This window comes from Primulina tabacum, chromosome 3 (assembly GCF_025594145.1).
Source record: "Primulina tabacum isolate GXHZ01 chromosome 3, ASM2559414v2, whole genome shotgun sequence".
Taxonomy (NCBI): Eukaryota; Viridiplantae; Streptophyta; class Magnoliopsida; order Lamiales; family Gesneriaceae; genus Primulina; species Primulina tabacum.
The window spans coordinates 15,792,400-15,810,169 of NC_134552.1; the positions used below are offsets into that span (position 1 = coordinate 15,792,400).

General features: G+C 35.1%; 2 protein-coding genes across 2 annotated transcripts; one reads left to right on the forward strand and one right to left on the reverse strand.

Moving 5' to 3' along the window:
- The first annotated feature begins 1,303 nt into the window (after positions 1-1,303).
- Positions 1,304-3,654, forward strand: LOC142540781 (uncharacterized). The gene has a single exon (XM_075647163.1). The coding sequence runs from the start codon at positions 1,526-1,528 to the stop codon at positions 3,422-3,424; it is 1,899 nt and encodes a 632-aa protein (XP_075503278.1). The 5' UTR covers positions 1,304-1,525; the 3' UTR covers positions 3,425-3,654.
- A 1,688-nt stretch (positions 3,655-5,342) lies between these two features.
- On the reverse strand, positions 5,343-11,024 carry LOC142540782 (NADPH--cytochrome P450 reductase-like). Its single transcript, XM_075647164.1, has 18 exons — positions 10,405-11,024; positions 9,884-9,943; positions 9,709-9,785; positions 9,511-9,568; positions 9,307-9,390; positions 9,130-9,166; positions 8,618-8,687; positions 8,315-8,518; positions 8,141-8,233; positions 7,790-8,015; positions 7,621-7,704; positions 7,386-7,537; positions 6,989-7,085; positions 6,563-6,712; positions 6,378-6,455; positions 6,166-6,288; positions 5,913-6,026; positions 5,343-5,776 (listed from the first exon to the last, which is right to left on the reverse strand). The coding sequence occupies exons 1-18, from the start codon at positions 10,732-10,734 to the stop codon at positions 5,696-5,698; spliced, it is 2,118 nt and encodes a 705-aa protein (XP_075503279.1). The 5' UTR covers positions 10,735-11,024; the 3' UTR covers positions 5,343-5,695.
- Positions 11,025-17,770: the final 6,746 nt, after the last annotated feature.

Sequence of the window (17,770 nt, forward strand, 5' to 3'; positions counted from 1 at the left end):
TTTTTTACAATTAGACCGTAATTATATTAACTTCCATTTATATTCTTGGGGCCATTTTTCTAATAACACACAACACATTAAATTAAGTCAAATAATAGGGATTATTCCCTATTGATTATTATAAATAAATTTGGTCTTAGATTAAAATAAACAATCAAATTAGATATTAATTATGTCAAATTCCAAATATGTTAAATAGAATTTTCTTTTTTACATTATTTATATGAACACATAAAGATTATAGTTTATATTAAACTAACAAATATAATAATATCATATACATTAATTCATAATAAAATATTAATAAATGTATGCAAATTAAATAAAACATCATACGAATGGTTTGCTAAGTCGGTCATAAAATTAAGCATGTCTAGTTTAAAACCCAGTGGGATCGATGGTATGTCCTGATCCATCAACATACAAATTACTTACAAGCACACCGAGGAACCAATTTAAAATAAGCAAAAATTCGCTCTTTCATTATTGTCGTGGCTATTTTTGGTAAGTATAAATAAAATAAAATAGAATTGCTATGTTTGTTTCACCTTATAATTTCATAAAATTTATGGCGATACGCGCATGGTGTGGTTCATAAACTAAATGAAATATCGAGACATCGAAAAATTATTTTTTTTAAAAAAAACAAACCTACGCTCATGTTACAGGGTTTTTATAATTAAATAATGCAATAAATTTACCAACAAATCAAGTAATATTTTTTTAAAAAAAATTTGCAATAAGATGTAGATCGAGGCCGGCAGGCCGGGGTTTTTATATTCTGATAGATATTATTATTTTTTATTTTTTAAAAGCTACTAACGTTGATTAAAAAAAAAAGAAATAATAAATAAAAAAAATTAGGAGAACAAACTGTTAATTAAAACAAAGGATCATTAAAATATAATTAATTCAAAAAAATTTTAAACTTAAACTAAATTAAAATCGGTTATTGTGCTGTATTCAGATTAACCAGAATTTTGGAAAAAATTAAAGTATGCTTTTATTTTAAAAAATCTAATTAAAGTGAATTTTAAAAAAATTGAACCTCAATTTTGTTACTATTATTGCTTTTTATTGGCGTTGTTAGGATGGAAAATTGTTTTAAAGTGAGTTCATATAAACTTCTTTAAAAACTTAATAACTATAATAATTTGTTTTTGAAATGTTCATATTATATATATATATATATATATATATATAAGAGATTATATTGAATTCGATTATAAAATATAAATATTATAAACATAAATAACTTGTTATTTCCGGATCGAGTTGAAAATTATATTCCCAATTTGGAAATCAAGTAGATTAAATCTATCAAAAATAAGGTCTGTACGTTGAAACTTGTACATCGTTTCTCATCTTCAGTTCCCCGTCTTCTCCGATCTCTGCAGCAGATCGATGATTTCGAGCTCCCCTGATCTGTGAGAATTCTGATTTCCCAGAGCCCCAAATCCTATTAACTCTAGCTCAACCAAACTCCGATCCAAATCCTCGATTGATTTGCAAATCGAAGACCATAATGTCGTGCTTGGCTGTTTCCCTTCAACCCACAAATGGACCCGATATCCTACTCCAAACTCGCGAATGGTTCCCCCCTTCCCGCGCACTGATGGCCCTCTCCTCCTTCCGCCAAACACGCATCTCGTTCGCCAAGAATCTGCAACAATCCACTGCCGATACCCCTTTTGATTCCATTGGCGATGATCCTTTGGCGGCCTCCTCCGGTCAGGTTATTGTCGGGGTTGAAACTCGATACCGTGTTGTGTACCGCCTCGTCAACTCCATTTACGTTCTTGCTGTGACTACTATTGATGATTCTAATAATAACGTTTTCGATTGTATTAATATTGTTAATCAAGCTGTTTCAGTTGTGGTTACAGCATGTCGTGGTGTGGATGTTACCCCAGAGAAATTGGGCAAGAAGTACGCTGAGGTTTACATGGCATTAGATATAGTTTTGAGGGGTGCTAGTAGCATTAGGCTTGCCGCTATGCTGGCATCGATGCACGGTGATGGCATCGCAAAAATGGTGCATTCTGCTATTCATACCGAGAATAAGATTCGTGGCGCAGATAGTTGGGGTAATGTGGAGCCCAGTTCGCTGGATCATGAAGCCGGAGTGGAGTCCTTTTCACAGGTGTCTTTTGAATTACCTTCTGAGACATTGGTGGCAGGAGACGAGGTGGCTACGGCGACTTTAGGGTTTTTCCAGCAGGGTGAGGAGAAGGAGTTGAATAAAGTTGAGGAGAGTGAAGGAGAAATGGATCCTTTTGCGGCCAGTGAGAGGATAAATAAGCCAGAGGAGATGCTGATGGAAGGGTTTAAAAAGGATAAAGAATTGGGTGTTTCGGATGTGAGTAAGGCTCTTGCAGGACTTGAGGTGACTTCATTGCCTCCTGCCGCGGCCACTGAGTCGACACACATAGGTGTAGAAGGATTCGAAGGGAATTATGGTGGAATCGAGTTTGGGAATGATGGATCAACTTTGCCGGAAGATTTTGAGGGTATTAATGATGCTTGGGGTGGTGGACTGGATGCATCAGAGTTTGTTGGCCCAAAGAAAATCAAGAAAGATATGGGTCTTGGTGGCTTGGAATTGCTGGCGACTAGCGAGCCACCGGCTGCTGGTGCAGCTAAAAGTGACGGTGATGGGGATAAGATCGAAGATATATTGGTGAAGAAGACTGAAATGAGGGGCCCCGAAATGTATATAGTTGAAGAAGTAAATGCTGAGTTTAGGGAATCACTTCTTGCTAGAGTTGGGTTGATGGGCGTGGTGTACCTGAGGACAATGCCACCGAAATCTTCTACAGATGATAAAGAAACTGAGTTCTCTTTTAAGGTCGAAGGTACAGAAGGTGTAAAGAGATTCGTGATGCAAAGCTCTAGGGTTAGCAGCCTCGGTAATGGCTTGTTTTTTGTGAGGACTCCATCCTCAAAAGAACCTCTACCAATTATAAAGTACAGTTTGCAACCCCGCTTGACTCCTTTGCCTATAAGGATTAGACTTGTCAAACGCCTTGTTGGGACTTTACTGTCGATCATGATACAATACGTTTCAAATCCAGAGTTGCCAGCACCTTTGACAGACGTGACAATTGTTTTGAAATTGCCCGTAGACCCAACTCTGTTAAAAGTGTCACCAAAAGCAGTGATGAACAGATCTGATAGAGAGTTGAAATGGCTTATTGATGAGATTCCACTGAAGGGTAAACCTGGCAGACTGAGGGTGAGAATGCCTGTGGATATTGGCGAGGATGATGATGGATCGGATCTTGAGATAGTCGGTTATGTCAAGTTTTCCGCCCAAGGATATAGATCTTTGTCTGGGGTTTCTTTGATGCCTGCTTCTGAGGGAAAAACAGACTTCTATGAGGTTGAGCACAGGTATGCAAGTGGCGCTTATATTTGCAACTAAGCGTGAACATTTGGCCTTCTATTTACGGGATGGTGCGATTTTATACTTTCTGTCACGAGTTTTGTTCTTTAGAAAGTTTGTAGCATTCTTTGAGCTTTAGACTTTCCTTTAAGCTGATTTTATTTGTTTGGTTTTTTATACTATTAGTTGTTATTAGCCATTTTCATGATGTAATGGATCGTAAATTTGTATTTTGTGTGAATTTTAATTGATATGAATCAATGTGCCTTTGCCATCTGCATAACAAACTGTGCTGGAGCTCCTTCTTTGTTTCGGTAAATTTTTAACGGGATTTAATCTTGGATTCAGAAAATTGAAAATGGGATGATGCAATATGCCTTGTCACTAGTTGCTGATTCACGCTTATCTATTGCTAATACAGAACCATAAGTGACAAATGTACTTTATTTTAGAATTCAGGTGGTGATTCTACCTAGAGCTTTTTTTAGAGAGAAAGTGAAGGTCACTTGGGGTAGTTTCTTACCTCTTCATTTTAGGTTAGTTGAGGCAGGATTTATACAAAAACATGCCCTGGTGTTCTGTGTATTTTGCAACACTCGTGACTTTTTTTAAAAAATAGTCTACATTTGATTTGCTTTGAAGCTGATGACCATTTTATGTTCGTTGTTTTGTTGCTTATCAACCAAATGAAAAGAAAGAAAAGCTTGTAAGGATTGGATACTGTTCATTTGTAATATCCTGACCTGAAATATATTATAGTCCGACCTCCATTTGTCTTCTTTATTTCAAGTTCGTTTGATATTTTTAATAATTCTCCCCAATGTTCTTGGCAAATGGATCGGCAGCGATTATGATTTCTTATGTTAAGTGACCTTTTAGTTTTTTGTTCCAACATACACATTGTTTGATCACGCTTTCCAAGTTTTGTTGTTTTTTTGCATTTTCAATTTTTTTTAGTTGTACTTTATTTTATTTTTTTGTTTTCTTACATAAATTGATTTTAAAGTAGAAGATTTTGAAAACAGGTTTACATAAAGTAATTATGATGCGAATTAAAATATATAAAATTTAGAATCATGTTAAGTCATTATATAAATTGGTTTTTGGCCAACTTTATGTTTGTTTATTTATGACTTAGATTTCGTTGTTATCCATCATCACTAATGGTACCATAATAAATTAATTTCTGACATTCTAAGAACTCGAACGATGATTGTACGGATCGCTTCACCAGTAAAATTACAGGAAAAGAGACCCCAACAAAAAAATAATCCTCCGGGGACCATGTTTTTACAAGGAAAAAAAATACTTCTCCCATAGTTAATAAAAACTTATTAATATAATTAAATAAAAATAACAAATCAATAATATTCATAGGCATGTATATTATGTAAAAAAATCACAATCTTTCGTTATAATCTAATAATATTATCTTATACGCACGCTGCGTGTTATCCTTGTATATAAAAAAGTAAAATAAATAAATATACGATACAAAGGTAATAAGAAAGTATATTGGCTAGTAGAAATAATAGGTCTTTCCCTGTAGAAACATTAAAGTGTTGATAATTTTTTTTATACGACATTCATAGCTGATCAAACTAATTTACTGATGCAAATGTGATGAGATGCTCAGCAGATCTACAAATAAATAGCTGATCAAACTAATTTACTGATGCAAATGTGATGAGATGCTCAGCAGATCTACAAATAAATAGCTGATCAAACTAATTTACTGATGCAAATGTGATGAGATGCTCAGCAGATCTACAAATAAATAGCTGATCAAACTAATTTACTGATGCAAATGTGATGAGATGCTCAGCAGATCTACAAATAAATAGCTGATCAAACTAATTTACTGATGCAAATGTGATGAGATGCTCAGCAGATCTACAAATAAATAGCTGATCAAACTAATTTACTGATGCAAATGTGATGAGATGCTCAGCAGATCTACAAATAAATAGCTGATCAAACTAATTTACTGATGCAAATGTGATGAGATGCTCAGCAGATCTACAAATAAAGTTCAATTCCAGATTCACAAGGTTTGCCAGCCTACAAAGACTATATATTACCTACAATTATACCAACGACTGTTTCTATATGCATGCACAATACATTACCATAGAGACAACAAAAATTTGCGTCTAAAGAATCACAACACATACAAATTTCCCATCCCTCGGGCTGGTTTTGGCACGGGGAGGCAGCTAGTTTCTGCACGTTGCTTCCTTAAATACGATTTTCCTCTTTTCCTTTTCATTTCAGATTCCGCTAAACCCTTGAAGTTTTTTGGAGGAATGATCACCATACATCACGCAGATATCTTCCTGTCATTTGCAGATTCTTCACCATGCTCTCGGTTTTTGAGCTGTCCAGAGATCCCTGAAACAAAAGTAGTTTTCGTTTCATATCCGGTATGATTTTATCCTTCCACGTCAAATAACCTATGGGTTGCTTATAGAGGCAAAACTGTGAAAAGATAAGCAACGTAAACAAATTATGTCTTTTAGACACAAACCTGTTCTTGCACAATGGTGTGTAGAGTTCGGTGAACATCACGTGCCATGCCTTTGGCATCACCGCAAACATAAATGTAGCCTCCCTCAGAAATTATACTCCAGAGGTCAGCGGCCTGTTATTAAATCCGCGTTTAATAAGTTCAATATCTAAAATTTATCTGTTGATAGATACCACCAAAACCACATAATGTTTGTAATCCACAATCAGAGAAAATTCAAACATGATCCAATTTACTGGAAGTCTTGGAATACCCTGTCTATCATCTTGTGCTGCACATATTCCTTAGAGGGTCCCTCACGTGAAAACGCAAGAACCAGCTCAGATATTATTCCACCTTTGACAAACTCGTTTAACTCTTCCTCGTAAATGTAGTCCTGTAGATTGCAGCAATTCCAAACTCTTACTATAAACATAAATATTAATAATATTCAGGATTCACACCAAGATTTGGCGGGTTGCGCACCATTTTCCGGTTCCTGCATCCAAAAAATAATATGGCAGGACCGAGTTCTGCTCCAGATTCCTTCAAAGCTAGTCTTTCCTGAATATACAAAAATATATATATATATATTCACAGCCACTCATTCTTGACATGGATCGTGACAATACGACTAAGTATGTGCAATAACAAAACAAGTCTGCTCAAACCTGAAGGAAACCCCTGAACGGAGCCAAGCCAGTACCGGGGCCAATCATTATTATTGGTACTCTAGAATCAGAGGGGAGCTTGAAATTAGAATTCCTAACATAAATTGGTGCCCAACTGCAGTCATGGCTTTCTTCCAATGATACGGCATTCTGAAAAAAGGCGAACGTCAGATTTGAGGCATGAGAGAGAATTTGGAAATGGAGCTGATCACAAAACAGTAATTCTAAACGACAGAATCAAGCAAAGAGTGCTTATTATACTATTTTAAATCTCAACCTATCAAGACAAAATGCTAATACGAGATTCAATTGGATAGAGAACAAATACCTCAGAATCAAACAAAGAGTGCTTATTATACTATTTTAAATCTCGACCTATCAAGACAACATGTTAATACGAGATTCAATTGGATAGAGAACAAATACCTTCATCCATGTTGAGCAGACACCCTTGTGGATTCGTCCTGTAGGTGTTTTTTCGTAAACTAACGCACAAGTGACATGGATTCTAGATGGTGCAATCCTGAAGAGGAACAATAAGTGGTGATTAGTATCTTAAAGTAAAAGCTAGTAAAAAATGGCAAATAGTACAAGAAAGTAAATGAGAGGTTGCTTGATTAGCAACAAATCCTCTCTTTTTTTTTATATTTGAATTGCAACATCTTTTTTCATACAAGGAGTATAAGATAATACTCGATGTCCAAACTTTATAAAGAAGGCTGTACCCAACAATAAAAGCACATAACATTAATTCAGCAAGTGTCTCTAAACTTCTCTTGTTAACCTCGAGGAAACCATGCATAGGTGCCAAACAAGAACTCACTTCGGAGAGGATGATATTGAATAGAATCTGGTTTGAAGGCGTGGAGCAACTGCCGCAAAGAAAACACCAAGTGGAGGCTTGGCTGACGGGAATTCTGACATGACCTCAAGTAGGCTTCTCTGATTTGCAACAACCCATTCTGCATATTCCTCCTGAAGCAAAGAACAAATGTTCATAAGAAAATGAACATGTACTCAATTTGAATAGGAAAGATGAGACTTCATTAATCCCAAACCTTTCCAGCAGGGGATGAAAGATGTCTGAGTTGATCAACATCACTTGGATTAGAGGCATAAACTGCTAATGCAACCAAAGCAGACTGCAAAATATATGCAATAGTGCCTTAATTATTGTCTGCCTATGTGAATCGCAAATAAAATGTAAGACTTAGGGATGCAGCATACCTTCTTAGGTGAGTTTAAAAGGTCTGCGTATCGAGCTAGTGCCATTCTTAATGTGCAAGGCGGGAAGGGAGGTAGCAATGAACCTCCACTGAGCAGTGTTCCGTCCTCTTTATCAGTGTATAGTGAGAAGTATGTATCCGGGGGAAGATTTAGTAACCTCTCCGCCTCCATCACAGTTTCGATTGAATTTTCACAAAATACACCAACATGATCACCGGTTTCATACCTGAGGGTGATAGGTAAATATTGAATAAGTACAAGCTTTTGCTTACTGCTTTAGAGTCAAAGGAAGCTAACAAGTAACTATGATAAAACAAATAATATACAGAACACTTATAGGCAAAACTTTACACAAGTCCAGTGCCAGATATGTCAAATTCCAAGTGAATGCATGAACGATCAGATGCGTCGGTGTGGAGCTCCTTCTTAAAAGCAACATTAGATCTTCAAGGACATAAAAAACAAAAAGTTGGTACATCCGATAAGAAGGGAAAAAGAAAAGGAAAACAAAGGCCCTGTTGTTACCGGCAGGGATGCTGAGCATCATAAAGTATATGGCCATTGGCATGACCATTGGCTTGAATAGAGCTATTCTCTAGAATTGATCCATCGGGTTGGTCATGAAACACTACACGATATTCCAAAACCGCAGCAGTGTACGGAGTCGTAGCAGTTGCATCATCCTCATCACGGAGAACTGCGTCTAATTCTGGCCACAATAACTCACGCCTACAAAATGACGGTGAATGCAATTTGTTCAAGACATGACCTTGTTATGACACGAGATGAAACGGTTTCTTAATAAAACAATAATCCACATCCCAATACCATGCAGTAAAATCATCTTCAATGCATTGATCGTCGTCTCCAAGACCCACAGGTATGAGCCGCTTCCCACCTGATATAGACATTGAAGAGCCCACTTGAGATGAATAATCTTTGAAATTCTATGGATGATCAATTGAAGACCAGTTCAGTTTTTACACGTACATCATCTGTTGACATAGACATGGTTTCCTCTTCAAAACTCATAAGATTGTATTCATGTTATAAGTTTGTATCACACTAAATTATTAGTATTTGAGTTCGGAGGGATGGAATGGCTGCATTTCCCAATAACTCAGAATATGAATGTCTTTCAAACGATTAAAGAAAAAAGACATTATTAACACGTAAAGAAAATAAAATATAATCGCAGAGAAGGCAACACGAGCACAACAATAACTCACATAAAAAACTGGCAACACATTTCATAGTCAAAATTATTAAGGTGGCTCGAGCACCTTGCATGCCTATATCTAACTATAAGACAACAAAAAAATCTGCAGGGGATGACTGACCTTGGTCAGCAAGAATTTCATCCACTACTTTAGCAATCTGACATCCAAACATAATAAAACAAAGAGAATACTGTCAATTAAATGAATACTTTCAGATTGAAGTGCGATAAGTATAATACACACAATCTGCAAGCTGATGCAAGCATCTACACATGTATGTATATAAATTGGACAAACCTTGTTAAAATGTTCATATTGTCTGTTCCCAAGACCAAATACACCGTACTGTAGATTTTTAAGCCAGTCGCCTCTATCATTTCCCTGTGCCGCAAACTCATAAATTAAGACTATAATCTCAAGCCGACTATAATCTCAAGCCGACTATAATCTCAAGCCAGAATGAGAAATCCATGAAGATTAATCACTAATAGGATGTTATACCTCTGCAAACCACTTGTAAAATCTTGCTGCATTGTCCGTGGGTTCACCATCTCCATATCTGCAACCAACAAATCCTTATTCCTTAACCATCGAAATGCAATCATATACCACACGATCTGGATTATATAAGACGCATAAATAGTTTCACCATAACATACAACTAAATCTTTGATAAATATAACATTTAAAGGCACATACGTGGCCAGACAAAAGAATGCTAAAGTTTCCTTCTTGAATTTCTCCTCATATTCTTCATCATCAGCGGCATAATCATCCTGCCACATCCAACAAGATCAATATCACAAATTGATAATCATAGAACAAGTCGAACTTCAACAATGAAGGTAAAACAAAAATTCAAATAAAACCTTACCAAATCAACTACTCTAAACTTGGCCTTTTCATATCTAGCTTTAGCTTCTTCGGCAAGTGCCTGTACACAAAATTTTCACTACCAAAACGTCAAAATATTAAATCTTAAGTAAGAAAAAAATCATATTTACCACAATATATTCCTTTAAAAAGAAAAGCTTCTGAAAGAAGGCGGACCAGTCGGTGAATCACACAATCACCCTACACGTGTACCGATAATTCCCAAACCAATGCACGCCTTTCATCTTGTTTCTAGCATTAACCGGACAATTATTGACTTCTTATCAGTTCAGATGTAAAGGTTCGACCATTTACATCAAAACAATATTTTAGGGGGATTTCATATTTAAGAGAAAACCCAGATGCAATTTCAATTTTTTTTTTATCAATTAATTAAGTTCGTCAAAGTACCACCCTTTTACCCTTTACAAAGTCTTCTGCACGTACAACGAGAAAAAATCCAAATGTGATTCAATTTACTTTACATGCCTTAAGTCCGTAAAAAGTAAACGGTCTTTTTACCTTGGCAAAGCCTTCAGCCGTACCAGTCTGGGTCCCGAAAAAGATGGTGACCCTCTTCTTTCCATCATCAACTTCATCCAGCTCCGGCGCCGCCTTAGGCACAACAAGCTTCGGCATCTCCACAGCTTTCTTACCTGATCCGCCCGCCCGCCGCCACAACAGCACCATAATGCATCCGATCAGCACCGCCACGGAGGTGGTGAGAACCATCATCAGCTCCCTGTTCTCCACCAGCAGCGCCTCCAAGCCATCAGAATTCTCCGGTTTCCCGCCTTTTAAGATCGCCAATATCAAATCGAACGGCGAGACCTTCTCCGACGTGGGTTCCATGAGTTCTCAACTGGGTCCCAGCTAGATTTCTGAGAAAAAGTCGAGATCACCAAGAATCCGTCGGCTGGCCAGCGGGAAAATCGTGAGAAAATGATCGAGTGCCCGAAAATCGAATTAATACTTTCCAATTTCTAGAAGAATCTCTTGGTCGAGTAAATGGATTTTGCGGGGAAAGGATAGGTGAGTTTGGAGAGACCGAGCTAAGGAACGATTTGAGAGAGCCGAGAGGAATGGAGGGGAGGCTGCACACAAACCCCAATCTAACCACGCTGACCAAACCCACCAAACTTTGTGTTAACCTTCATTATATAATATTGCATTGGGATATCAATGGGTTTATTGAAAAATAATATTTAAAATGTGTGTATTGAATATTTGAATGTTGAATATTTGAATGCTGAAAATAAGAGTTGTAAATATTGAAAATTAGTGTGTGATGATGTAGGTAATGATGTATTTTATTTTTGGATTATTTGTAAAGATTTCCTATAAATAGATCTCCCATTTGTGAAGAAAATCACAATTGAGTAGAGAGAAAAATATTATAAAGTGTGTAGTTTAGTAAATTTTGAGAGTTTGAGATTTTTACTTTTTACCATAAATTTTTACTTTTTCACAACACGTTATCAGCACGAAGCTCTAAAAGTCCTACATACTTTTCCAAGCTCCAAACAGAAGAAAAAGGTAACAAAAATAATTATATTTATTTTACTGTTATTTATTTATTGTGTATTTATTTAATATACAATATAATGTTATTATTAGAAATAATAAAAATAAATTTTTCATAAACTTGTTATAAATCCTGGGAGGATGTTAAGACGACATCACACACTCCCGGTAAGGGATACGACAAGTATAAAAGCCTATAAGGTTTTTAAACAAAATAAATTATGACACTCATTATAATATTATGATATGATATACATAATTATTTAAACATGTCTAATATTATATATATCATATTATTACCATAAAATTATACAAATACATACCTTTATTTTTTTTGTACCCCAACGGTCATAAATGGTAAAAAACGACTAGTTTTTGCCCTATAAATATGATCTCACAAACACATTCCATCACTCCAACTTTCTCTTCTTCTTTAAAAATTATTCATCATCAAATTTTTCGAAGAAAAAAGAAGATGGCTTTCTCAAGGATATTTTTAATTATTTTGGTTGTCATACTCACGAGTCTTGTATTTATCGGAGAATATCCTCCTCGTGCGTTTTTTTTATTTTTACAAATACTTGTACTTGTTGTTTATCCGTTACTTTGTATTGCAATAATTATTAACTAATAAAATGCATCGTAATTTTTTTTAGTACCACCATGTCAAATTTAACAAAGCTCGAATTTGTTGCGCTCGACATCACGGGAAAGAATTATATGCCATGGACTCTAGATGTAGAAATGCATCTTGAGTCATTGGGTCTAAGCGAGACCATTAAAGAAAATGACATATGCACGTCACAAGAAAAGGCAAGAGCCATGATATTTTTGCGTCGACATCTCGACGATGGATTGAAATGTGAATATCTGACTGAAAAAAATCTCATGGCTTTGTGGAAGGGATTAAAAGAAAGATTCGAACATATAAGAGAAGTTATACTTCCGACCGCCCGGGATGAATGGAATACATTGAGATTCCAAGACTTAAAAAAAGTCAGTGATTACAATTCGGCGATGTATAGAATAATCTCGCAAATAAAATTTTGTGGACATGAGGTCACAGAATCTGAGATGATTGAAAAAACATTTTCCACGTTTCATGCATCAAATATTACTCTACAGCAACAATATAGAGTACGTGGATTCGCGAGATATTCTGAACTCATCGCCTGTCTTCTTGTGGCGAAAAAAAACAACGAGCTATTAATGAGAAATCATCAGTCCCGACCCACTGGATCAACAGCATTTCCAGAAGTAAATGCTGTAAGTAAAAATGAATTTAAACCTGGAAACCAAAATCAAATTCAAAGACAAGGTTTTGGTCGAGGTCGAGGTCGTGGACGTGGACGTGGAATTGGCCGTGGTCGTGGTCAAGGCCGTGGTTTTGAAAATAATCGAGATAGTTATTTTTATAACTCATCTCAAAAGAACGTCTCAAACCATCCACAGAAAAGGCATCATGAGAATACAAGTGTTAATGAGAAGCACTCAAAAAGATATGAAAGTTCTTGTTACAGATGTGGTACTCCAGGACATTGGTCCAAAGTTTGTCGAGCCCCTGAGCACTTTTGTAAACTTTATAAAGAATCATTAAAGGGGAAAGAAAAGGAGACCAACTTCACTGAACGCAGTGACCGTTTGAGTGATTCAAATCATTTTGATGCTGGTGATTTTTTGAATGATTTCTCTGAAAATGATCAATATGTTGGTGGGATAGAAATGAACAATATTGATGCTGCAGATTTTCTCAACGATTTCTCTGAAAATGAACAATATAATGGTATAATATAAATGTACAATAATCTATTTTTCATGTATTCATAGAATAATGTTTTATTGTATAATTATGATTTGTGTTATATTTAAATATATATTGCAAGTAATTTATTTCATTGCATATTTTTTTGAAGTTCAAATATGGAAAATGCTATGAGCAAAGCTGAAGTTTGCATACCCGATAGTGGTACAATGCACACTATCCTCCGAGATAAAAGATATTTCTTGGAACTAAAACCAACAAAAACAACGGTGAATACAATATCAGGTCCTGTAGACTTGATTAAAGGATGTGGTAAAGCACAATTTTTGTTACCTAATGGTACAAAATTTTTGATCAATGATGCTTTATATTCACCACAATCGAAAAGAAATTTGTTGAGTTTTAATGATATATATTCCCATGGGTATGATACTCAAACAATGAATGAAGGGAACGAGAAATATATGTGTCTTATCACATATAAATCAGGAAAGAAATATGTGATTGAAAAACTACCAATGCTCCCTACTGGATTGCATTATACACATATAAGTCCCATTGAATCAAACATGGTAGTTGATAATTCTTCGATATTAACCAATTGACATGATCGATTGGGACATCCTGGTTCAAAAATGATGCGAAGAATTATAGAAAATACACATGGTCATCCACTGAAAGACCAGAAGATCTTTCAGAATAATAAGTTTCAATGTAAAGCATGTTCTCTTCGAAAACTTATTATAAGACCATCATCAGTCAAAATCCAAACTGAATCACCAATGTTTCTTGAACGTATTCAGGGTGATATTTGTGGACCAATCCATCCACCATGTGGACCATTCAGATACTTTATGATATTGATTGATGCCTCCAGCAGATGGTCACATGTATGTTTATTATCAACTCGAAATGTTGCATTTGCAAGATTACTTGCTCAAATAATAAAATTGAGGAATCAATTTCCCGATTATACAATCAAGAAAATTAGACTTGATAATGCTAGTGAATTTACTTCCCAAACTTTCAATGATTATTGTATGTCTATGGGAATCATTGTTGAGCATCCTGTTGCTCATGTACATACACAGAATGGATTGGCTGAATCATTGATTAAACGTCTGCAAATGATTGCTAGACCAATGATTATGAAAACAAAGCTCCATATTTCTATATGGGGACATGCAATTTTACACGCTGCTTCATTAATTCGCATCAGACCAAGTGCATATCATAAATACTCCCCATTGCAGCTTGCATTTGGTAAAGAACCAGACATTTCTCATCTGAGAATTTTTGGATGTATGGTGTATGTGCCTATTGCACCACCACAACGAAAGAAAATGGGACCTCAAAGAAAGGTTGGAATTTATATCGGTTATGATAGTCCATCAATCATTCGATATCTTGAACCTCAGACAGGCGACGTGTTCACAGCACGTTTTGCTGATTATCATTTTAATGAGGAAATCTTCCCAATGTTAGGGGGAGAACAGAAACATACCGAAAAGGAAATTACATGGTATGTATCATCATTGTTACATCTGGATCCAAGAACAAAACAATGTGAAAAAGATGTACAACAAATTGTACACTTGCAAAGAATAGCAAATCAAATACCAGATGCATTTGCATACACAAAAGGGGTAACTAAATCATATATACATGCAGCAAATGCCCCTGCTCGAATTGAAATTCCAAAGAAACAAATGGAAGATACTCATGATGTCATTAAACGCCTGAAGCGTGGAAGGCCAGTCGGTTCTAAGGATAAAAATCCTCGAAAAAGAAAATTCATAGAGAAACACGATGATCACAAAATAAAGAATGACGTTTCTGAAGAAACACATGATGATCACAAAATAGAGAATGGTGTTCCTGAAGAAACACACGATGATGAAAATGTTCTGTCAGAACCACAAACTGACGAGAATCATGAAATCTCTATCAATTATATTAATACTGGAAAAATATGGAACCGAAAAGATATAGATGAAATTGATAATATATTTTCTTAGAATGTGGCAATCGACATCATAAATGATAACGAAGATCATGAACCAAAATCTTTTGGTGAATGTAAAAATCAGCAGGATTGGATAAAATGGAAAGATGCCATCCAGGTTGAATTAAATTCGCTAAATGAACGTAATGTTTTTGGACCTATAGTCCTTACACCTGAAGGTGTAAAACCTGTTGGATACAAATGGGTTTTTATTCGAAAGCGAAATGAGAAAAATGAAATAGTAAGATATAAAGCTCGACTTGTTGCACAAGGTTTTTCTCAAAGGCCTGGAATTGATTATGAAGAAACGTATTCTCCTGTGATGAATGCAATTACGTTTCGGTATTTGATTAGCTTGGTGGTATCTGAAAATTTAGAAATGCGTCTTATGGATGTTGTTACAGCTTGCTTATATGGATCACTTGATAGTAATATATATATGAAAATCCCTGAAGGATTTAAGATGCCTGAAGCACAAAGTTCAAAACCCAGGGAATGTTATTCTGTGAAATTACAAAGATCATTATATGGGTTAAAGCAATCAGGTCGAATGTGGTATAATCGACTAAGTGATCACTTGATGAAAAAGGGATATGTAAATAATTCAATATGCCCTTGTGTTTTCATTAAGAAAACAACATCCGGATGCGTAATTATTGCTGTATATGTTGATGATTTAAACATCATTGGAACGAATAAAGAAATTCAAGAAGTTGTGTCATACTTGAAGGAAGAATTTGAAATGAAGGATCTTGGAAAAACCAAGTATTGTCTGGGTTTACAAATTGAACAAAAAGAATGTGGAATGTTTGTTCACCAGACAAATTATACAGAAAAGATCCTTAAACGTTTTAATATGGATAAAGCAAATCCTTTAAGTACTCCAATGGTTGTTAGATCATTAAACATAGAAAAGGATCCATTCCGTCCATGTGAAGATGATGAAGATATTCTTGGTCCATAAGTACCATATCTAAGTGCCATCGGTGCCCTTATGTACCTTACAAATTGTACAAGGCCTTATATATCTTTTGCCGTGAATCTGTTGGCAAGATTTAGCACATATCCAACAAAGAGACACTGGAACAGAATTAAACATATATTCCGTTATCTACGAGGAACGACAGACTTGGGACTTTTGTATTCAAAAGATGCTAATCCAAGTATAATTGGTTATGCTGATGCTGGATACTTATCTGATCCATACAAGGCACGTTCCCAAACTGGATATGTATTTACTCGTGGAGGCACTGCAATATCTTGGCGTTCTCAGAAACAAACGCTCGTAACAACTTCATCAAATCATGCCGAGATTATTGCACTACATGAAGCAAGTAGTGAATGTGTGTGGTTAAAATCAATGACCCAACATATCCAAATTTCATGCGGATTATCATCTGATGAGAAGCCTGTGATACTATATGAAGATAATGCTGCATGTGTTGCTCAAATGAAAGAAGGATACATAAAAAGCGACAGAACTAAACATATTCCTCCTAAGTTCTTCGCATTCACCAAGGAGCTTGAGAAGAATAGATGTATTGATGTTCGTCACATTCAATCAAGTGAAAACTCATCAGATCTCTTCACAAAGGCACTTCCTACGTCAATATTCAGAAAGCACATATATAATATTGGGATGCGCAATCTACGAAATTTGTGAAGAATTGTTCATGTCAACATCAGGGAGAGTTTACGTGACTGCACTCTTTTTCCCTTACTATGATTTTTATCCCAATGGGTTTTTCCAAGTAAGGTTTTTAACGAGGCAGTACAAAAACACGTAATGAAGACATCATCGTATCATGATCATCATCACAAGGGGGAGTATTGGAAAATAATATTTAAAATGTGTGTATTGAATATTTGAATGTTGAATATTTGAATGTTGAAAATAAGAGTTGTAAATATTGAAAATTAGTGTGTGATGATGTAGGTAATGATGTATTTTATTTTTGGATTATTTGTAAAGATTTCCTATAAATAGATCTCTCATTTGTGAAGAAAATCACAATTGAGTAGAGAGAAAAATATTATAAAGTGTGTAGTTTAGGTAAATTTTGAGAGTTTGAGATTTTTACTTTTTACCATAAATTTTTACTTTTTCACAACAGGATTGACCCTTTTTTCTATTATTATTGTTATTATATTATTATAATTTTGTTATTATTATTTTTATTATTATTATTAAGAATAATAAATTTATTAACATTAGACAGAGATAATTTAACCATGGTCAACAATGTAAACGGTTTTCAAAATCAATTATCAAAAATATATTTTTCCATTATTCGCATCAGATAAGTTAAGTGAGCACTCATTTATAAATAAAAAATAATTAATTGAGCAACATTTTGGAATAATTAAGTGAGCACTCATTTGCATGAGTAAGCCAAGCCGGCTTTAATAAAGGGTATATTTTAATAAAACAGAAAAATGGTATTTAATTGGGAATTTGTATATATATATATATATGTATAAATAATAATAATAATAATAATAATAATCAAAAGTCTGAACTGTGAAAACTAAATTTTTAGTCTTGTTTGAAAACTTGTATTTGGGGAATAGGATGGATATGCATATTATTTTACCAA